The 25,085-nt window shown below is 33.3% G+C and overlaps 1 protein-coding gene across 10 annotated transcripts in view; it reads right to left on the reverse strand.

The window, feature by feature from the left end:
- LOC142238071 (uncharacterized) overlaps positions 1-25,085 on the reverse strand; it is a 126,664-nt gene that overhangs the window by 32,021 nt on the left and 69,558 nt on the right. For 7 of the 10 annotated variants that reach the window (XR_012722633.1, XR_012722638.1, XR_012722637.1 and 4 more), the window contains 5 exons: positions 11,939-12,274; positions 11,122-11,268; positions 10,902-11,055; positions 2,957-3,114; positions 2,088-2,208 (listed from right to left, as the gene is read on the reverse strand). Coding sequence is in view for 2 of the 10 variants with exons in the window: in XM_075309597.1 (XP_075165712.1) it covers positions 2,088-2,208; positions 2,957-3,114; positions 10,902-11,055; positions 11,122-11,268; positions 11,939-12,274 (916 nt within the window). In the remaining 8 variants the exon portion in view is untranslated. The remainder of the gene's footprint in view (positions 1-2,087; positions 2,209-2,956; positions 3,115-10,901; positions 11,056-11,121; positions 11,269-11,938; positions 12,275-25,085) is intronic. The other 3 variants (XR_012722639.1, XR_012722636.1, XR_012722635.1) reach the window with 2 other exon arrangements.

A 25,085-nucleotide genomic window follows, 5' to 3' on the forward strand; every position in this document is an offset into this window, starting at 1 on the left:
CAATTTCATGCAAATTGGATAAAAACTACAGTTTTTATAAGTCCAAGACCCCAAATCGGGAGGTCGGTTTATATGGGGACTATATCAAAACTTGGACCGATATAGCTTATCTTCGAACTTGACCTGCCTGCAAACAAAAGACGAATCTGTGCGAAATTTCAGGACGATAGCGCCATTATTGAAGGCTGTAGCGTGATTACAACAGACAGACAGACAGACTTGCATGCTTATATCGTCTTAGAATTTCTCCCTGATCAAGAATATATATACTTTATATAGTCGGAAATCGATATTTCGATGTGTTACAAACGGAATTACAAACTTAAAGGTGATACGGTCAACATTTGGTCAATATAAACTTGACGTATTTCTTTCAATTTTGCATTTAAAAAACCTGAACACCCCTCATTTTGAAGGTGTGTGTGTGTGTAAAATGTTGCTCCTATTTTCATTTTGGAATTCACTCTTCAGTTGTCAAAATGCCGTCCACGCAAGAAGAGCAGCGTATAAAAATTTTGCTCGCGCATCGCGAAAATCCGAGCTACTCGCACGCAAAGCTGGCAAAATCGCTCAAAGTTGCTAAATCAACCGTTACAAATGTAATTAAAGTGTTTGGGGAACGTTTGTCGACAGCCAGGAAGTCTGGATCGGGGAGAAATCGAAAACCTGAAGCCGCTGAGACGAAAAAGAGAGTTGCCGGTAGTTTCAAACGAAACCCTAACCTTTCTCTCCGAGATGCCGCAAATAAGCTGGGTGTATCATCTACAACCGTGCATCGAGCCAAAAAACGAGCCGGACTATCGACTTACAAGAAGGTAGTGACTCCAAATCGCGATGATAAACAAAATACGACGGCCAAAGCGCGATCCCGGAGGCTGTACACGACGATGCTGACGAAGTTTGACTGCGTGGTAATGGACTACGAAACCTACGTCAAAGCCGACTACAAGCAGCTTCCGGGACAGGAAGGAGAAAGGTAGCAGATATTTTCAAGCACATAAAACTGTCAAAGTTCGCAAAGAAATATCTGGTTTGGCAAGCCATCTGTACCTGTGGCTTGAAAAGCAGCATTTTCATAGCTTCCGGGACTGTCAACCAAGAAATTTACGTGAAAGAGTGTTTGAACAAACGTCTACTGCCTTTCCTGAAGAAACACGGTTGTTCCGTACTGTTTTGGTCGGATTTGGCATCTTGCCATTACGGTAAAAAGGCCATGGAGTGGTACGCCGCCAACAACGTGCAGGTGGTTCCCAAGGACAAGAACCCTCCCAACACGCCAGAGCTCCGCCCAATTGAGAAATACTGGGCTATTGTCAAGCGGAACCTAAAGAAGACCAAAAAACTGCTAAGGACGAGCAGCAGTTCAAGGCAAACTGGCTTTCTGCGGCGAAGAAGGTGGACAAGGTGGCTGTACAAAATCTGATGGCAGGTGTCAAGCGTGAGGCTCGGCAATTCGGATTTGGAAAAACGAAAGCCTAACTGAATATTTTTCCTGAATTTTGTACTAATTGAACTTGAAAAAGAAATTTAATTCAATTTTTTAAATAAACGATTTCACCGATTTACACGCGTTTTCCCTTGACCAAATTGTGACCGTATCACCCTTTATTATACCCCCGTCAGCATTCTATGGTGGTGTAATCTAAGAGTCTTATCGTTATTGTTATCGACAGCTAAAAACCGAGAAAAAAATACCACTCGGATCATTTCTGAATAAAATAAAAACGTTCGTCTTAGTGTAATATATATTGCAACGTACAGTGACAATAATAAAGCATATGAAAATTTTATTATAAAATACAAATTTCAAAAGTAGACTTGATCAGCAGGAAAATAAATGGAACATGCGCCAACAAGATACACCCCATTATCAGGCAATTAAAATTAGAACGCTTTGTGAACAAATCCTTTAGCACACAGACATACATACATAAACAAAGCACAGAGGTATTCATATACACGCACACACATTTAAATGAAAATCAAACAAAAATCTATTGAAAATATAAAAAAAAATCCCAACCCTAAACCAAATAAAGGAAAACTAACACAAATCAAATTTGGAACAATTTTCTTCGGGCACTTACCTTGGTCGCTTAGCAATTGAGATTCTATGTCTTCGGCACCGAAATTTTTTAAAAGTAGACCATAGTTGAACTCATTCTTGAGGTCATCATCTGCCAAATATTGTTCAGGTGTTTTTCCCATCTAGGATACAGACATAGAGGGTGAGAGTAAGTAAATGGAAATTTCTTCAAATATTTACTAAGAATATACAAAAGTAGTTTTGAACATTTTTTTTATAATTTTATAGTTAATAAAATCGATATTTTCTTCAACGTGTATATGACACATTTTCTTTCTCCTTGAGTCACACGGACTTTCGGCCATATGCTTTTTTCTCAGCCTAAGCCTTGGCTTCCAGCGATAAAAAAAACTTTTATAATATTTTGAAATTTTATGTAGCATCAAACATATTTAATTGACACAAACATGAAGCTAATCTCACATAGACTACATATGAAATATTTTTCTTCGTTTTTATGAAGATTCCTGTTATCAAACAAAAAAAAAATGTGAATACACTACACCACAAAAAAAAAAATACTTTTATCCAAAGAATAAGGACATTTTTTAGGGAGCTATCTAACATGAACTACATGTTCGTGGAATTTTCGTTCGCCTCGAGACGAACGATTCGTCAACCAGAGTCTGTGGAATCCTAATTGTTTCGGTTTTCGATAGTAAATTATAAATAATGAGTTCATGACAACTTTCAGGATTTTCTAGCAAATGTGTCTAAAGTTATTTTAGTTTCAATCTAGACGAACGATTTCTCCTTATTAAAATGTCTTTACTTTAAAGAAAATTGTCCTTAATGATGCGTATATTGCGTCTCCAAAAATTTAGGCTACATAATCTTTTCATATTTGGTCCTGCATAACCCATCTCTTACCTTATCAACTGCTTTGGGATTTGCACCCAATTGCAGGAGGACATTGTAAAAATGACCATTGTCCTTGATAACAGCGGCATAATGAAGAGCAGTGCGACCATCAACATCTACAATGGTTGTAGTCTCGGGGAAACGGGCAGCCAAGTAACGAACAATATCTGAAAATAAATAAAAAATTTAAATTTCTACACAGACAAAATTGAAGCAAAATAAAAGACAAGGATTGTAATCCATAGACTTAGTAAATAAATAAATAAATTATTGGCATAATTGAATGATAAAATTGAATCCAATATAAATATATTTAGGTATCAGAAAAAAAGTGTACTTTATGGCATTAGCGTAGTTAGAAAATTTTCCTAGGGGTGATATAGCCCCCCTAGCTAAACAATAATAGACTGAAAGTATAGGTTCAATTAATGTTTTATTTTATAAAAATATAAAACTGGGAATTAATTTATAATAAATCAGCTAAAAGTATTTCCACGCTGTTTCCCAGAAAAAAATGGGGAGTTGTTCTAAACGCCCATAATGGGCTGAATAGTCTAAGAGAGCCTGAATCAATACGATTTTAACCTAAGCTAAAGTCCCAACTTTAAGCTTGCAAAAAACTTTATTATTTTTACTATACCGGATGTTTTTTAATAAAAATGTTTATAATTCTTCTTTTTTTCATTTTTTAGTAGGTAATTTTTTTTTTTTAAATAGGTTAGAAAAGAGTTAACAAAATGGTACAAATTATCAAAATTTTGCCGCAATAATGCTAAATCCATTCTAGATTCATAAGTTTTGAAAATATTCGAGGTCAAACGCTTCAGGCAAGCGTAAGAATGCATTAAAAATCATAAAAAAAGTATAAAAATTATTTATTTTGGAAGATATCACAATTTTTTTATACCCTCAACCAATGGTTAGCATGCCCGCCTTGCATACACAAGGTCGTGGGTTCGATTCCTGCCTCGACCGAACACCAAAAAGTTTTTCAGCGGTGGATTATCCCACCTCAGTAATTATGAGGGTTTCAAAGCTTCTCTAAGTGGTTTCACTGCAATGTGTAACGCCGTTCGGACTCGGAGGTCCCTTGTCATTGAGCTTAACATGGAATCGGGTAGCACACAGTGATAAGAGAGAAGTTCACCAATGTGGTATCACAATGGACTGAATAGTGATCCTGATACATCGGGTTGCCATCTAACCCAACCCAACCCTATACCATCCACCATAGGATTAACTTTGTCATTCCGTTTGCAACACATCGAAATATTACTCTAAGACCCCATAAAGTATATATATATATATATATATATATATATATATATATATATATATATATATATATATATATATATATATATATATATATATATATATATATATATATATATATATATATATATATATATATATATATATATATATATATATATATATATATATATATATATATATATATATATATATATATATATATATATATATATATATATATATATATATATATATATATATATATATATATATATATATATATATATATATATATATATATATATATATATATATATATATATATATATATATATATATATATATATATATATATATATATATATTCTGGGTCGTAGTAAACTCTGAGTCGATCTAAGCATGTCCGTCCGTCTGTTGAAATCACGATAGCTTGTTTCATTCGTTATCGAACTTGGCATAAGTAGCTGTTATTGATGTAGGTCGGATGGTATTGCAAATGGGCCATATCGGATCACTTTTACGTATAGGCCCCATATAAACAGATCCCCAGATTTCAAATTTCATCCGATCCGGCTGAAATTTGGTACATGATGTTGGTGTATGGTCTCCAACAACTATGCAAAAATTGGTCCACATCGTTTCACAATTATATATAGCCCCCATATAAACCCAGCCCGAGATTTGGCTTTCGGAGCTTCTAAGAGAAGCCAATTTCATCCAATCCGGTTGTCATTTGGAACATGGTGTTAGTATATGATCTTTAACAACCGTGCCAGAATTGGTCCATATCGGTCCATAATTATATATAGCCCCCATATAAACCGTTCTCCAGATTTGACCTCCGGAGCCTATTGGAGGAGCAAAATTCATCCGATCCGGTTCAAATTTGAAACGTGGTGTTAGTATATGGCCGATAACAACCATACCAAAATTGGTCCATATCGGTCCATAGTTATATACAGCCGATCTCCAATCACACAAAAATTGGTCCATATCGGTTCATAATCATGGTTGCCACTCGAGCCAAAAAAAAATCTACCAAAATTTTATTTCTATAGAAAATTTTGTCAAATTTTCTATAGAAAATTTTGTTAAAATTTTATTTCTATAGAAAATTTTTGTTAAAATTTTATTTCTATAGATAATTTTGTAAAAATTTTATTCCTATAGAAAATTTTGTAAATTTTTTGTCTATAGATAATTTTGTCAAAATTTTATTTCTATAGAATATTTTGATACAATTTTATTTCTATAGAAAATTTTGTTAAAATTTTATTTCTGTAGAAAATTTTGTCAACATTTTATTTCTTTAGAAAATTTTGTCAAAATTTTATTTCTATAGAAAATTTTTTGAAAATTTTATTTCTATAGAAAATTTTGTTAAAATTTTATTTCTATAGAAAATTTTGTTAAAATTTTATTTCTATAGAAAATTTTGTTAAAATTTTTACAAAATTTTATGTCTATAGAAAATGTTGTCAAATTGAATTATATACCTATTTGATCGATCTTTTTTGATATAATATATACCACGTATGGACTTACATACAATGTATACTGAAAAAAAGCATACTCGGTTCCAAAGATTTTGTCTTTACTTTAAAAAAATTTGGTATTGATTCCGAGCCAAAGAAGCGGAGACTACAAGTAAGGATACTTTTAAGACACAATTCTCTTTTAAATTTAGGTTTTGTGTACTTGCTTCTAGGAAGCAAATTTTAATTTTTCGCTTTCTCAGCTTTTTTCTTCATATGCTATCAAAGTCCTTTAAAAACGAGTTAACGGCAACTTTATTTTCCAATTTAGGACTCGACTTCCAGTAGAAATTATGCTATGTTTGAAGTAAAAAACTTCTTTAAAATAAAGTTTTGAAAAACATGTCCTATATTTGAACGGATTTGAAAAGACAACAAATTTAAAGACAATTTCATTAAATTTAAAGAATTTTTCTGAATTATTAAAATCAAGTTGACCTTAGCCTATAAATTTTTTCTTTCATGTTATGATACCCATTTTTAAGTCAAATCACTTAATTATAAGGACAATACGACTTCATTGAAAACTTTATCAACTTTTGGACAAGGAAAATAACTTTATATTAGAGAAATGCGTCTTCTATGCTAAGCTTAATTTGTATTCGTATTTTAAAGACATGAAATCTTTGACATCACGACAATATTTTTTTCAGTGTATGGCAGTGTTTAGAAGAAGTTTCGACCCAATCCATGGTGGAGGGTACATAAGCTTCGGCCTGGTCGAACTTACGGCCGTATATACTTGTTGAGCTATGGGATATAAGGAAAATAGAAGTACATTGCAAAAAACTCCTCAAAATCGAATTGGGCGAAAAACTATAGAGGCTCATAAAAAAACAGCAACCGACCCATCAAATCCCAGAAATCACTTTTCTCCTCGCATCGAGTTCTTTCGGCTGAAATTATTTTTTTGTTTGGAAAGATACGCGGTGTGTCGCTGGTATGCCAAGGTCGAAAATCGTATTTGGCAATCAATAGTTGAAAATTCGAAGCCGCCTTTTTGTAATCTTCAATTTCGACTACACGGACGAAAATGACTGTTTTTCATATGTTTGGTTATAAAAATTATATGTTTTTAACTCAAATTTGTTAACACAATATTTTTAAATGCAAGCATATAATGTTCAGAAACTAGCATAACATATTTGGGACATGTATGTTAATATGTAAGAACATATTATGTTTGGGACATAAAATGTTTGTAAATATAATATGCATGGATGCAAACATATATTAATTTAAAAATAGCCTATAAACATATATGTGTTTAGAAAAAGAGAATTACAGAGTATGCTGCAAGTAAAAGAATGGAAGTAACCAATTGGCGCCTTAAAAATATATATAAACAAAGAAAATTTCATTAAAATTTTGTTCTACCAGCGCATGCCTTATGTGAAAAATAATATGTTTGAACGATACAAATAATATTTTGTTTGGACCAATCCTGAAAATATATATGCTTGAAGCAAAATGTGTTTGCAGCATATGTTATAGAAGCGATTTTTTTGAGGGTAGTTTAGTAGTTTATGTTAACCGCAGCTTCGAAATTGTAAAAAGTTGTACAGTCGAAAAGACGATTTTTCGAAATTTTCACAATGGCGAAAAGTCAAATTTTCAAATTTTTCAAAAAAAAAAAAAAATTGAGAGATTGAAAAATTCTTTTAAAAGGAATACATACACCAAAAAAAAATACACAGAAAATTTTTTCGCGAAAATTAAAAAAATATTCAATTAAAAGTTTAATTGATTCAACAAATTTTTTAATTAAAACACAAACTCAATTAAACAAACAAGTAAGGAAAGTCTAAAGTCGGACGGGGCCGACTATATTATACCCTGCACCACTTTATAGATCTAAATTTTCGATACCATATCACATCCGTCAAATGTGTTGGGGGCTATATATAAAGGTTTGTCCCAAATACATACATTTAAATATCACTCGATTTGGACAGAATTTGATACACTTTTACAAAATCTATAGACTCGAAATTTAAGTTGGCTAATGCACTAGGGTGGAACACAATTTTAGTAAAAAAACAAGTAAGGAAAGTCTAAAGTCGGGCGGGGCCGACTATATTATACCCTGCACCACTTTATAGATCTAAATGTTCGATACCATATCACATCCGTCAAATATGTTGGGTGCTATATATAAAGGTTTGTCCCAAATACATACATTTAAATATCACTCGATTTGGACAGAATTTGATAGACTTTTACAAAATCTATCGACTCAAAATTTAAGTCGGCTAATGGACTAAGGTGGAACACAATGTTAGTAAAAAAATATGGGAAACATTTAAATCTGAAGCAATTTAAAGGAAACTTCGCAAAAGTTTATTTATGATTTATCGCTCGATATATATGTATTAGAAGTTTAGGAAAATTAGAGTCATTTTTACAACTTTTCGACTAAGCAGTGGCGATTTTACAAGGAAAATGTTGGCATTTTGACCATTTTTGTCGAAATCAGAAAAACATATATATGTGAGCTATATTTAAATCTGAACCGATTTCAACCAAATTTGGCACGCATAGCTACAATGCTAATTCTACTCCCTGTGCAAAATTTCAACTAAATCGGAGTTAAAAATTGGCCTCTGTGGTCATATGAGTGTAAATCGGGCAAAAACTATATATGGGAGATATATCTAAATCTGAGCCGATTTCAACTAAATTTGCCACGCATAGCTACAATGCTAATTCTACTCCCTGTGCAAAATTTCAATTAAATGGGAGTAAAAGATTGGCCACTGTGGTCATATGAGTGTAAATCGGGCGAACGATATATATGGGAGCTATATCTAAATCTGAACCGATTTCAATAAAATTTGGCACATTTGACTACACTACTAATTGTACTCCTAGTGCAAAATTTTAACTAAATTGGGGTAAAACTCTGGCTTCTGGGACCATATTAGTCCATATCGGGCGAAAGATATATATGGGAGCTATATCTAAATCTTCAACGAAATTTTGCACGCATAGCTACAATGCTAATTCTACTCCCTGTGCAAAATTTCAACGAAATCGGAGTTAAAAATTGGCCTCTGTGGTCATATGAGTGTAAATCGGGCGAAAGCTATATATGGGAGATATATCTAAATCTGATCCGATTTCAAACAAATTTGGCATGCATAGCTACAATGTTAATTCTACTCCCTGTGCGAAATTTCAATTAAATCGGAGTAAAAGATTGGCCACTGTGGTCATATGAGTGTAAATCGGGCGAACGATATATATGAGAGCTATATCTAAATCTGAACCGATTTCAATAAAATTTGACACACTTGACTACACTACTAATTGTACTCCTAGTGCAAAATTTTTACTAAATTGGGGTAAAACTCTGGCTTCTGGGACCATATTAGTCCATATCGGGCGAAAGATATATATATGGGAGCTATATCTAAATCTGAACCGATTTCAATAAAATTTGGCACACTTGACTGTAGTACTAATTGTTCTTCTTGGGCAAAATTTTAGGCAAATTAGGGTAAAACCCTGCTTCTGGGGCCATATAAGTCCATATCGGGCGAAATATATATATGGGAGCTATATCTAAATCTGAACCGATTTCTTCCAAAATCAATAGGGTTCTATTCTGAGCCAAAACACATACTTGGGCCAAGTTTGAAGTCGATTGGACTAAAACTGCGACCTAGACTTTGATTACAAAAATGTGTTCACGGACAGACGGACATGGCTATATCGACTCAGGAGCGCACCCTGAGCATTTTTGCCATAGACACCATGTGTCTATATCGTCTCCTTCTGGGTGTTGCAAACATATGCACTAACTTATAATACCCTGTTCCACAGTGTGGCTCAGGGTATAAAAATATTCAATTAAAAGTTTAATCAATTAACAAATTTTTCAATTGAAACACAAAATCAATCTCACAAATTAATAGTATCAATTCTGTGATTGAAGACATTTCAATTAAGAATTAATTGGATCAATTAATTTCGTGATTGAATCAGAAAAAAAAAATTTGTGTTAACCTTCCTCCAGAACGAAATTTTAGACTGCAAGATGGTTAGATGGACGATTGTTTCAGAATAAGTCACATTGGGTTTATTGAATTATCCGAATTTACGATAGTTTATATAGATGAGTAATGTGGCAATTCCGAAACGATCGTACATCCAACCAAGTAATATCCACGTGCTAAGACTTTACCGCTTAAGTGATAAAAGCAAGTTTAGTCTCCTATTATGAGCCGAAAATATATGTTAACTCGGGATCTCAGTGCTGATAGCTGCTTTCCATAGAAATTCCACCAGGTTCTGAAAACTTCAAATGTCATTAAATTTAGCGATGCCCTCATTCCAGAGTACGCTAAGTCGACTTAGCATGTTTTGATAGAGTTCGCTGTTTTTTATGCGGATTGATGTTAATTGCATCCTGTCAAAAGTTCGAATTTATTGGACATTTCCTACAAAAGTTATGGTTAATATTGTACTTAGCCTGTGTCTCTAAAGTTTAAAAAAAATGTCCTATCCAAAAAAGGCAAAAAGCTTTGTTCAGTCTAAAGTGGTCTAAGTCATTTTTAGCCATGTTCTATTATCACTATTTTGAGTTCGTACATACTAAAAAAAATTATAAAAAAATGTGATTTTAAGAACGAAAATAAGGCAATTTCTATCTTATTCGGGTTTTGAGAAATTTCAAAAAAAAACAAAACTTGTTACTTGTTTCCTGAAAAAATCACTTTTCAGACTTAGTGCACTTTGGAATTTAGACATCGATATGTGAAATGACTTAGAGAAGCTTTGTAGTACCCAGAAATATCACAAGTATTTGTGAGAGAATATAAACCACCTACCAAGGCTTTCAGAGAAAATATAAAGCACCTTACATGGCTTTGAGAGGATTTGGCTAGCATTTAATCGTGGGCTCCCCCCTTAAGGTGGGCATTAAGTTCGAGTATAGCCGCTAAAATCGTCATTTTTTCACCATAACTTTTCGTTAATAATCCATTTTAAGGAATACAAACTTTGTGGAAATTTGCTTTGGGCCTTTCCCCATCAAGTTATAATAAAATTTGCAACAAATATGTATAATTTTATGCCTTTTTTTACTGATTTAGTTTTCACTTTAGCGGCTAAACTCGAGCTTAGTACTCACCTTAAGGGATTATTTCACCATTACTTACCGCTATGACCGAACAATACGGCTACATGTAAAGGTGTAGCCCCATTGGGAGATATTTCATCCTTGGCAATGGCAAACTTCCGCCTATCCAAAGCCTGTTGTAGATTTAATAAACTACCATTACGAGCAGCCTCGTGCACACGACGAATTTTATCCTGCGAAAAAAAGAAATGAAAATATTAAACTGACCTACTGGTTAAACCCGTTCGACCATCACTTACCATATAATTGGGTACATTTTTCAGAAATGCTTGAATTTCCGGTTCCGTTGCATTGACATCCAATAATTTTTGACCATCTCCATTTAAAACGATTTGAGCCAATTGTTCCATATCGCCAGAGGCTATGATCCTCTTAATGCGTGTCTCCTTTTCGGGTTTTAGTTTGGTTTTAAGATGTTTGTTTGATATTTGCAAAAAAGTTATGGAGTAGGAGGATGGAGTAATTTGCGATGATAAAATATGGCAGGATTAGGCAAATGTATTTTAAATTAAATATAATACAATTTTATTTATAAACACATAAATGAGAAAAAATAAATAAAATTTATGATCAAATCAAATGCACGAAGACAAAAAAGAACAAGGATTCATTCAGGATATGTGCGGCAAAGGTGATAGAAAGAATAGGATATAACCAGAGAGCCAAATAGAGATATTGAAGCTATATAGAAAGAATCAATTGGGAAAGAAAGCTTTCAGAGAAAGACAGAGCAAGAGAGTGGGGCGGAGCTAGGAAAACGGGAGTATACTACTTCATCTACAGAGAAAGAGAGGAAGGAAACTAGGGAATTTCTAAAAACACAATGGGAAATCTAAAAAATGGATGACAATTGACTATCGAAAGATGTGTGTATGTGTGTGTGTTTATGTATGCAGATGAGATAGAGAGCTAAGGAAGGACTGAGTTGTAGAGTTAGAACTCATAAGAAATGAAAATATCGAATGTTGAGGCAGCAGCATCGTAATGATTTGTATGCTGAGAGGAAAAAAAACGAAACGAAACAGGACAACAATAGGAGTTTTTGAAAAGTTATACTTCATCATTAGCATTATCATCGTTATCATCATTAACATAAGCAGCAGTTTGAGACTGAACTGTATTATCTTCTGCATCGCCTTGGATGTAACCCTCAATGGCCAGCGATGAAGTGGGAGAGTCCATATCACCATCACCATTATCTTCATCATCATCGTCATCTCCATTATCCTCTACACCGTCTTCACCTTGCTCGATTTCAACTTCATCATCATCATCGTCATCATCGCGTTTACCATTTAGCTCTTCATTGGCAGCATCACCATCGGCTTCTCCTCGCTCATTATTTTTCTCATTCTCATTTTCTTGTGTATCATCATTTGCCACCTCAAGCTCCTAGGAAAACACATACAAGGATGGAGGGAAAAAAGATTTTTTTGGAAAGCAACAATATTATGTACTTTTGGCCAATTAAGCTAAAATGCATCAAATCTACGATATAAAAAATCTACAAACTTCATGCACTGCTTTAACATTAAATGCGAATGTATCTTTTATACTCTCATAATTTTACTACAAATTATTCTTAAAATTAATTAATTGTCCTCTTAAATTAAATGACGGTGTGGATAAATAAAATTTCTTAAGTCCTACATTGTAACGTCAGATATTGGGTTCGAAAAAGGATTAAGAACACCCAGAGAAGGAATATGATCACCTCAAACATGTTTCCAGAGCACCATGTTACTTTTTCACAACGACCATGTAGCACTTTTATAGCAAAAATATTCTTTTCTCGGCAAACATAACATGCTTTCCGAAATCAGACACATAATTTCCGAGAAAAGAACATGGTTTCGACAAACATGCTACATGTTTTCCGTGAAAAAGTAATATTTTGTTCTTGGAACATGGTTGGGTTGATCATATTCCTTCTCTGCGTGAACTCTGAAGCTAATTCATCCACTTTATTATATATTAAATCACAGAGTGGTCAGGGCACATTCAGAAAACAAGTTTGCTTGGATCCAAAGATTTAAACTTTGTTTCAAGAATTTGTGTATTGATTGCGAGCTTCATTATGTTAAAATAAGGACGTTTCTATGGAGCTATCTGGCTTTAAATTTAGGCTCTATAAAATAAAAAAATTTCATTCTTGTTTTGCGATATAGGAATAAAGCTATTCATGTACAAATAAATATCACTGTGAAATTCCAAATTATAACAGTTGAAGTAGCTGTAAATATGTGTTCTTAATATTTCTTAATTTCGAAAAAGATGAAGGAATGTTTTCCTAATTTCTAAAATGGTAATGGAATCTCAAAATAAGTCTTAACCCTATTTGAAGCATATTTTTAATTCAAAAATTCGATATTTCAGTTATTTTTCTTTATTTTAAGAAAAAGTGGTCTTACTTCAAAGATATACGACTTTAAAGGAGGGATGCGAATTTCAAAATGTCGTGTCCTAAAGTTTACATATTATTATATTATTTTATTATCATCTTTCTTATAATTATACCCTGCGCCACACTGTGGAACAGGGTATTATAAGTTAGTGCATATGTTTGTAACACCCAGAAGGAGACGAGATAGACACATGGTGTCTTTGGCAATAATGCTCAGGGTGGTTCCCTGAGCCGATATAACCATGTCCGTCTGTCCGTCCGTCCGTCCGTCTGTCTGTGAACACATTTTTGTGATCAAAGTCTAGGTCGCAATTTAAGTCCAATCGCCTTCAAATTTGGCACATGTTCCTAATTTGGGTCAGAATAGAACCCTATTGATTTTGGAAGAAATCGGTTCAGATTTAGATATAGCTCCCATATATATCTTTCGCCCGATATGCACTAATATGGACCCAGCAGCCAGAGTTTTATACCGATTTGCTTGAAATTTTGTACAAACATAACACTTAGTCGTATAGTCTAGTGTTCAAAATTTGATTGAAATCGGTTCAGATTTAGATATAACTCCCATATATATCTTTCGCCCAATATGGACTTATATGGCCCCAGAAGCCAGAGTTTTGGCCGAATTTGGTTGAAATTTTGCACTAGGAGTACAATTAGTAGTATAGTCAAGTGTGCAAAATTTGATTGAAATCGGTTCAGATTTAGATATAGCTCCCATATATATCTTTCGCCCGATATGGACTAATATGGTCCCTCAAGCCAGAGTTTTGGCCCAATTTGGTTGAAATTTTGCACAGGGAGTAGATTTAGCATTGTAGCTATGCGTGCCAAATTTGGTTGAAATCGATTCAGATTTAGATATAGCTCCCATATATATCTTTCGCCCGATATGCTCTTATATGAACCCAGAAGCCAGAGTTTTATCCCGATTAGTTTGAAATTTTGCACAAGTAGTACAATTGGTAGTATAGTCATGTGTGCCAAATTTGATTGAAATCGGTTCAGATTTAGATATAGCTTCCATATATATTTTTCGCCCTATATGGACTTATATGGCCCCAGAAGCCAGAGTTTTGGCCCAATTTGGTTGAAATTTTGCATTAGGAGTACAATTAGTAATATAGTCATGTGTGCCAAATTTGATTGAAATCGGTTCTGATTTAGATATAGCTGCCATATATATGTTTTTCTGATTTCGACAAAAATGGTCAAAATACCAACATTTTCCTTGTTAAATCGCCACTGCTTAGTCGAAAAGTTGTAAAAATGACTCTAATTTTCCTAGACTTCTAATACATATATATCGAGCGATAAATCATAAATAAACTTTTGCGAAGTTTCCTTAAAATTGCTTCAGATTTAAATGTTTCTCATATTTTTTTACTAAAATTGTGTTCCACCCTAGTGCATTAGCCAACTTAAATTTTGAGTCTATAGATTTTGTAAAAGTCTGTCAAATTCTGTCCAGATCGAGTGATATTTAAATGTATGTATTTGGGACAAACCTTTATATATAGCACCCAGCATATTTGACGGATCTGATATGGTATCGAAAATTTAGATCTACAATGTGGTGCAGGGTATAATATAGTCGGCCCCGCCCGACTTTAGACTTTCCTTACTTGTTAAAATTTCATTATTTGAAAGAAATTTTTCCTTTGTATTGTGTAAATGGCGTGCCCCAAAATTAATTATATATAGCCCCCATATAAACCGATCCCCCGATGTTGATTACGGAGCCTCTAAGAGAAGCAAATTTCATCCGATCAGGGTCAAATTTGGTATTTGGTGTTAGTATATGGTCTCTAACGACCATGCAAAAATAGGTCCACATCGGTCCATAATAATATGTAGCTCCCATATATACCGATCCACGGATTTGGCTTGCGGAACCTATAAGAGAAGCAAATTTCATCCAATCCGGCTGAAATTTGGTACATGGTGTTAGTATATGGTCTCTAACAACCATGCAAAAATTGGTCCACATCGGTCAATAATTATATATAGCCCCCATATAAACCGATCCCCAGATTTGACCTCCGGAGACTCATGGATGAGCAAAATTCATCCCATTTGGTTGAAATTTGGTACATGGTGTTAATATACGGTCTCTAACAACCATGCGGGAATTGGTCCATATCGGTCCATAATTATATGTAGCCCCCATATAAACCGATCCCCAGATTTGACCTTCGGAGCTCTTGGAGGAGCAAAATTCATCCGATCCGGTTGAAATACGTGGTGAAATTTGGTACATTGCGCTAGTATATGTTCGCTAACAACAATAACAATATATAGCCGATCCCTAAAAATAATCTACCAAAAATTTATTTCTATAGCAAATTTTTTCAAAATTTTATTACTATAGAAAATTGTGTCAAAATTTTATTTCTATAGAAAATTTTGTCAAAATTTTATTTCTATAGAAAATTTTGTCAAAATTTTATTTCAATAGAAAATTTTGTCAAAATTTTATTACTATACAAAATTTTGTCACGAGTTTGTTTCTATAGAAAATTTTGTCAAAATTTTATTGCTATAGAAAGTTTTGTCAAAATTTCTATAGAAAATTTTTTCAAAATTTTTTTTCTATAGAAAATTTTGTCAAACGGAATTATATACGAATTTAATCGGCCTTTTTTATTTTTGTTTAATATATACCCCGTATGGACTAACTTACAATTGAGAAGACGGTGTTAGGAAGTTTTAAGATACCTTGCCATCGGCAAGTGTTACCACAGCCCAAGTAATTCGATTTGCGATGACAGTCTTTAGTACAAGTTTCTATACCATGGTGGAGGGTACATAAAATTCGGCCTGGCCGAATACTTGTTAATGTGTAATTTAATTTTTGTTTGTATCAAAGATGTTAAAAATAGAGTAAGAATTAATAAAATGGTACAAATTATAAAAATTTTGTCGAAAAAAATACTTAATCCATTCTAAAAATTTTTGAAAATATTAGAGATCAAAAATTTCCGACAAGCGGTAGGATGCTTGGAAAATCATAATAAAAATATAAAAATTATATATTTGGCAAAATAGGACAACATTTGTTTAGTTCACATCCAAAACAATGAATTAGGATCACACATTAAAAGGTGATGCAACTTCAGTACAACAGCTGTTAAAATGGTGGACTTCCGTCCTATGACAAGCCCATGTTAAATTCATCGCTTCTGCACCAATTTTGCACCACTTCTGGATCCAAAAGAAACATTTTCACTACGTTTTTGGCTTCGCTTTTTCAGCTGGGACGCTATTGAATTTTGACTTTCGTACTTTGCCAATCTTTATAATATTTGATTTCGCAATTGGCAATATTTTTACAATTTTGTATATTGTATATTTTATTTGTATAAAAACTTTTGTCAACATTTTATTTCGTTATGTTTGTTATTGTTGGTTTTTCTTCAATCGTTATTGTTGTTTTTGATCTCAGCTTAACACCATGCATTGACTAAACTACAAGTGTAGCTTAACCAACAGAGGAAAAGTATCAAATTTATTTGGGCAAAGCCCTATAGACTGCAAGATGGTTGGATGTACAGATGTTTCAGAATTACCACATTCCTCATCAGCATTCTCTACTTGCAGCAAAACTATCAACCCAAAGTGAACTACACTTGAACCTTCCGAAAAAAGGTTTGATAGTCGGCTACTGCCTAAACCAATTTGCAAGCATATCTCTTTTCTTTGCCAAACTCAAATCATCGATTTGAATGTAGTTGAATGTAATTTTGTTTCTATTTTGTCAAGATTTTATTTCTATAGATAATTTTGTTTAAATGTTATTTCTATAGAAAATTTTGTCAAAATTTTATTACTATTGAAAATTTTGTCAAAATTTTATTTCTATAGAAAATTTTGTTAAAATTTTATTTCTATAGAAAATTTTGTCAAAATTTTATTTCTATTGAAAATTTCCGCTGGTAAAGTAATGGCCTCTGTTTTTTGGGATGCACATGGAATATTTTTTATCGATTATCTTGAGAAGGGAAAAAACATCAACAGTGACTATTATATGTCGTTATTGGAGCGTTTGAAGGTCGAAATTGCGGCAAAACGGCCCCATATGAAGAGGAACAAGTAAATACGGCCGTAAGTTCGGCCAGGCCGAATCTTATATACCCTCCACCATGAATTGCGTAGAAACTTATACGAAAGACTGTCATCCACAAATTTCAACTCACTCGGATGAAATTTGCTCCTCAAAGAGGCTCCAAAACCAAATCTCGGGATCGGCTTATATGGGGGCTATAAATGATTATGGACTGATATGGACCACTTTTGGCATGGTTGTTAAATATCATATACTACCACCATGTACCAAATTTCAACCAGATCGAATAAATTTTGCTTCTCCAAAAGGCACCGGAGGTCAAATCTGGGGATCGTTTTATATGGGAGCTATATATAGTTATGGACTGATAGGAACCAATTCCTGCATGGTTGTTGGATACCATATGCTAACATCACGTACCAAATTTCAACCGAATGGGAAGAATTTTGCTCTTCCAAGGTGCTCCGGATGTCAAATCTGGGGATCGGTTTATATGGGGGCTATATACAATTATGGACCGATATCGACCAATTTTTGCATGGGTGTTTGGGGCCATATATTAACATCACGTACCAAATTTCAACTGAATCCGATGAATTTTGGCCTTCCAAGAGGCTCCGGAGTTCAAGTGATCGGTTTATATGGGGGCTATATATAATTATGGACCTATATGGACCAATTTTTGCATGGTCATTAGATACCATATACTAACATCATGTACCAAATTTCAGCCGGATCGGATGAAATTTGTTTCTCTTAGAGGCTCTGCTAGCCAAATCGGGGGATCGGTTTATATGGATGCTATATATAATTATGGGCCGAAGTGGACCAATTTTTGCATGGTTGTTATATACCATATATCAACACCATGTACCAAATTTCAGCCGGATCGGATGAAATTTGCTTCTCTTAGAGGCCTCGCAAGCCAAATCGGGGGATAGGTTTATATAGGGACCAATTTTTGCATGGTTGTTAGAGACCATATACTAACACCATGTTCAAAATTTCAGCCGGATCGGATGAAATTTGCTTCTTTGGGGTCCGTTTATATGGGGGCTATACGTAAAAGTGAACCGATATGGCCCATTTGCAATACCAACCGACCTACATCAATAGCAACTACACGCAGAGAAGGAATATGATCACCTCAAACATGTTTCAAGAGCAAAATGTTATTTTTGTATGGTGACCATGTAACATGTTTGTCACTAAAATGTTATTTTCTCGTCAAATATAACCTGCTTGCCGAAATCAGATACATGATTTCCGAGAAAATAACATGGTTGCGAAAACCATGTTACATCGTCACCACGCAAAAATAACATTTTGCTCTTAAAACATGTTTGAGGTGATCATATTCCTTCTCTGGGTGTACTTGTGCCAAGTTTCAAGTCGATAGCTTGTTTCGTTCGGAAGTTAGCGTGATTTCAACAGACGGACGGATGGACGACTCAGAATTTCACCACGACCCAGAATATATATACTTTATGGGGTCTTAGAGCAATATTTCGATGTGTTATAAACGGAATGACAAAGTTAATATACCCCGCATCCTATGGTGGAGAGTATAAAAAAAGTGTTGTTCCACCAAGACAACGCACCGTGTCACAAGTCATTGAGAATGATGACAAAAATTCATGAATTGGGCTTCGAATTGCTTCCCCTCCCACCGTATTCCCCAGATCTGGCCCCCAGCGACTTTTTCTTGTTCTCAGACCTCAAAAGGATGGCTGCAATGAGGAGGTGATCGCCGAAACTGAGGCCTATTTTGAGGCAAAACCGAAGGAGTACTACCAAAATGGTATCAAAAAATTGGAAGGTCGTTATAATCGTTGTATCGCTCTTGAAGGGAACTATGTTGAATAATAAAAGCGAATAAAAATTTTATTTCTATAAAAAATTTGTCAAGATTTTATTTCTATAGAAATTTTAACAAAATGTTATTTCTATAAAAAAATATGTAAACATTTTATTACTATAGAAAATTTTCTCAAAATTTTATTTCTATAGAAAATTTTCCCAAAATTTAATTTCTATAGAAATTTTGACAAAATTTTATTTCTATAGAAAATTTTCTCAAAATTTAATTTCTATAGAAATTTTGACAAAATTTTATTTCTATAGAAAATTTTGACAAAATTTAATTTCTATAAAAAAATATGTAAACATTTTATTACTATAGAAAATTTTGTCAAAATTTTATTTCTATAGAAAATTTTCTCAAAATTTAATTTCTATAGAAATTTTGACAAAATTTTATTTCTATAGAAAATTTTGACAAAATTTTATTTCTATAGAAAATTTTGACAAAATTTTATTACTATAGAAAATTTCGTCACAATTTTATTTCTATAGAAAATTTTGTCAAAATTTTACTTCTATAGAAAATTTTGTCAAAATTTTATTTCTATAGAAAAGTTTGTCAAAATTTTATTTCTATAGAAAAGTTTGTCAAAATTTTAGTTCTACAAAAAATTTTGCCGAAAATTTTTTCGGAGGGTTCAAGTGTGGTTCACTTTGGGTTTGGTAAACTGGCAGAATTAGCTCTGATTATTGGTTGATAGTTTTGCTGCAAGTAGAGGATGCTAATGAGGAATGTGGTAATTCCGAAACGTGCGCCCATCCAACCATATTGCAGTCTATAGGGCTTTGCCCAAATAAATTTGACATACATTCTTTTCCTCTGTCGGTTAAGCTACTCTTGTAGTTTAGTCAACGGAATGGTTTCTAAGCTGAGATCGAAACAACAAATATGAATGAAGTACAAACCAACAAAACAAAACGACTGAAACTTTATTTCTATAGAAATTTTAGTCAATATTTTATTTCTATAGAAAATTTTGCCGAAATTTTATTTCTATAGAAATTTTAGTCAACATTTTATTTCTATAGAAAATTTTGCCGAAATTTTATTTCTATAAAAAATTTTCTCAAAATTTTATTTCTGTAAAAATTTTCGCAATATTTTATTTCTATAGAAAATTTTCTCAAACTTTATTTCTTTAGAAAATTTTCTCAAAATTTTATTTCTATAGAAAATTTTCTCAACATTTTATTTCTATAGAAAATTTATGAAGTTTCTTTACAAAGTCTATCAAAACATCAAGAATTCTACCAATCTACCAAACAATAAAAAAAAATCTGCCATTTTGGTAGAATTCTAGATGTGTATACACAGAAAAAAATTTCACGAAAAATTTTCCAATTAAAATTTTAATTGAGTTTTAAAAAATTTTCAATTAAAAATTTAATTGAGTCAACAAATTTTTTAATTGAAATAAAAATCAATCACACAAATTAATAGTATCAATTAAATATTTAATTGGATCAATTAATTTTTTAATTGACTGTCAATTAATTTTTTAATTGATACTATCATTTCTGTGATTGAAGACATTTCAATTAAAAAATTAATTGGATCAATTAATTTCGTGATTGAATCAGAAAAAATTTTTTTTGTGTGTAGTATAAAGTTTTCATATAAAATGCTGTGATTGCTCCATCAGTAGCAATTTCCAAAAATTTTCCTTAGGGTGGCTACAGATATGTTAAGCCCCAACGATAGAAAGACTAGACGTTGGAAATTCTGGGGAATTGTAACATTGAGCAACTAATAACCTTCAATACACACAAAAAAAAATTTCCTGATTCAATCACAAAATTAATTGATTCAATAAATGTTTTAATTGAAATGTCTTCAATCACAGAAATTATAGTATCAATTAAAAAATTAATTGAAAGTCAATTAAAAAGTTACTTGATACTATTAATTTTTGTGATTGATTTTTGTTTCAATTAAAAAATTTGTTGAATCAATTAAATTTTTAATTGAATATTTTTTAAAACTCAATTGAGACTTTAATTGGAAAAATATTCGTGATTTTTTTTCTGTGTACTATCTATGAATTTACTGGGAAGACATTCACATACTGTTTCCCAAGTGAGAATTTGGTTTTTGCCTTTTGTTTTATCTCAATCTGACACCAAAAGCCTTCAAATAATAATTTACTTTTTGTAATATTACTAAAATAAATTATTCAAACCCTCATGGTTCAAGACCCATTTATGGTGTTTGCATTTTATTAAAAAAAGACGCAATTCATGTTCATATGCTTTTCTCATGCATTTTAAAAAACCGTCGATAGTAATCTACTATAAAGTTAGCTTGTCAGAGTGTCATATCTCTCTATGTTACAACTGACGTTATATTAGAAAATTAAAAAAAAAAAAAACAAAGGACTCGTACAAATTATCTCAAACATCTCTAGTACTCATATTGCATGATTAGTCACCATTTCGGATAGTTTTTACAGGGAACACCACGGTGAACGACTTTTTGACAGTTGCAATAGAATAACAAAATTAAAACAATAACAGCCATAGCAAATGATAGATGGTTCATTTAAACTATTTCTATATTTCTAGGTTAAAGTCAATTTACATGTATGAAAGCATAACTTTTCAATTTTAGGTTTTTTTTTTATGGAGAACTATTCAGGCAAATTGGCTTTGAAACAGATATGTCAATGAATAATCCAAAATTGTTGATATTACCAACATGCAAATTTATTTTGAAGATATGACAAAATATCTTTACTTACACTTTCACTGGGAAAGCAATATTCCTCCTTGGATATTGATTGATATCAATTTGTAAAACGGGGTCTCTTAAAACAGAACTCATTTAGTCGAACACAAGTAATGCAGAGAAAATTGATTTTTTTACATGATTATGAAATAAGAATGCTTAACATGGACAAATTTACAATTTCCCGGGGAGGGTGGCAGTAAACCATTCTTATATATTTTTCAGTATAAAATCATAATGAGAACCTAAGCCTATTTAACCATATCCGTTTGCTAGAATCGCCTTATCCTGCACAGAAAAAAAGTACATCATTAGACTGTTGTTACAACTTTCTATTAACAAATATTCAAAGTTTTCCTCACCCCAATGAAATATTCTTTATTCCAAGTATGTTTCAAAAATTTAATAAACCAACGTATGCTTTTGTGCCCCAAAAAAAAATTTTTTTTTTGATCCTAGTCCTCACGGACTGAATAGTCTAAGTGAGCGTGAAAATAAATCGGGCGGGCTGCCACTTTAATTTAGTCCTCACAAAACTATTTCACAATTCTAAAAATATGTCTTATGTCGTTTTCTTTTGTGAACAAATTGCTTTGGTTTCATTTTGTCTGTAGAGAATGCGAATTTTTAAAATGTTGCCAGCAACCTATAAAAATTCTGTAATTTCAGCGGGTAGAAAGGAATTCAAAGGAACAAACAAGTTAATCGCAGCACTCTTGTTTGTCGGCAGTGCTGAAAACGCCCGTACTTTGCCTTTAGGGAGCCACCGTGGTGCAATGGTTAGCATGCCCGCCTTGCATACACAAGGTCGTAAGTTCGATTCCTGCTTCGACCGAACACCAAAAAGTTTTTCAGCGGTGGATTATCCCACCTCAGTAATGCTGGTGACATTTCTGAGGGTTTCAAAACTTCTCTAAGTGGTTTCACTGCAATGTGGAACGCCGTTCGGACTCGGCTATAAAAAGGAGGTCCCTTGTCATTGAGCTTAACATGGAATCGGGCAGCACTCAGTGATAAGAGAGAAGTTCACCAATGTGGTATCACAATGGACTGAATAGTTTAAGTGAGCCTGATACATCGGGCTGCCACCTAACCTAACCTAACCTAACCTTGCCTTTATAAGTGGCACTATTTTCACAACAGATTTCGAAGCTTTTTCGCACTTTTGCCACTTTTTTCTTTAAAAAAACAAGTATATACAGTAGTAAGTTCGGCTGGGCCGAATCTTAAATACCCACCACCATGAATCAAATATATAATAGTTTCCTTTGAAAATTTCAGGGGTTTGATGACAGATATTTTCCCAAGCAGATCAGTTCAACCAGTACGCTTCCCACAGATAAATGTAAAGATTTTACCTATGAAGACTAGATCAGATTCTGAATTTATAAGAACAATTTTTTGAATGAGTTTTACAGGAATCATAAACATATCTTGTAAGTGTGCAAGAAAATGATGAAATAAGTAAAATCTGGAAATTTTGCATTCAGTTTCAAGCAATTTTCATGATCAGTGCGCCTTCTACACCCTCTATAAGTGAAATCGGTCTATATAGAGGCCTTACCAAATGGGCCAATAAAACTAAATCAAAAACACTTTGGTATGGGTCTAAAATGCCAGTATATTTTCAATTTTGGCAAATCGGATAAAAACTACAATTTCTAGAAAACCTAGGAGTTAAATCGGGAGTTCGGTGTAATGGCAGCTATACCAAAACATGGATGGATACACACAGTATTCAGCACATCTAATTGTAGTTCTAGAATCTATACACCAAATCAGAGGGCCGGTTTATAAGGGGGCTATATCAAAAACTGTACCGATACACAATATATTCGGCACACCTCTTTATGGTCCTAGAATACCTCCAGATTTCCAATTTCAGGCAAATTGGATAAAAACTACGGATTCTAGAAGCCCAAGAAGTAAAATCGGAAGATCGGTCTATATGGAGGTTATATCGAAACATGGTCCGATAATCACCATTTTTGGTACATATCTTTATTTTCCTATAATACCTCTAGATTTCCAATTTTAGGCAAATTGGGTAAAAACTACGGATTCTAGAAGCCCAAGAAGTAAAATCGGGAGATCGGTCTATACGGAGGCTCTACATGGGGGCTATATGAAAACATGGACCGGTACTCACCATTTTCGGCACATCTCTTTATTTTCCTGGAATACCTCTAGATTTCCAATTTTTAGGCAAAGTGGAAAAAATCTACGGATTCTAGAAGCCCAAGAAGTAAAATCGGGAGATTGGTCTATATGGGGGCTACATCAAAACATAGACCGATGATAACATTTTCGGCACATCTCTTTATTTTCCTAGAATACCTCTAGATTTCCAATTTTTGGCAAATTGGAAAAAAACTACGGATTCCAGAAGCCCAAGAAGTAAAATCGGAAGATCGGTCTATATGGGGGCTACATTAAAACATAGACCGATGATCACATTTTCGGCACAGCTCTTTATTTTCCTAGAATACCTCTAGATTTCCAATTTTTAGGTAAATTGGAAAAAAACTACGGATTCCAGAAGCCCAAGAAGTAAAATCGGAAGATCGGCCTATATGTAGGCTATATCGAAACATGGTCCGATCTCCGTTTTCGGCACATCTCTTTATTTTCCTATAATACCTCCAGATATCCAATTTCAAGCAAATTGAGTAAAAACTACGGATTCTAGAAGCCCAAGAAGTAAAATCGGGAGATCGTTCTATATGGGGGCTACATGAAAACATGGACCGGTACTCACCATTTTCGACACATGTCTTTATGGTCCTAGAATACCTCTAAATTTAAAATTTCAGGCAAATTGGGTAAAAACTACGGATTCCAGAAGCCCAAGAAGTAAAATCAGGAGATCGGTCTATATGGGAGCTATACCAAAACATGGACTGATACCCCCCATTTTCGACACACCAATTTGTGGTCTTAAAATACCTCTAGATTTTCAATTTCAGGCAAATCGGATAGAAAATACACTTTCTAGACGACCGAAGAAGCAAAATCTGGAAATCGGTCCATATGGTGGCTATACCAAAATATGGACCGATAGGCACCATTTTCAGTACAACTTTTGATGGTCCTAAAATATCTCTAGATTTCCAATTTCAGGTAAATTGGATAAAAACTACGG

The sequence above is a fragment of the Haematobia irritans genome, chromosome 5 (genome assembly GCF_050003625.1).
Source record: "Haematobia irritans isolate KBUSLIRL chromosome 5, ASM5000362v1, whole genome shotgun sequence".
NCBI lineage: Eukaryota > Metazoa > Arthropoda > Insecta > Diptera > Muscidae > Haematobia > Haematobia irritans.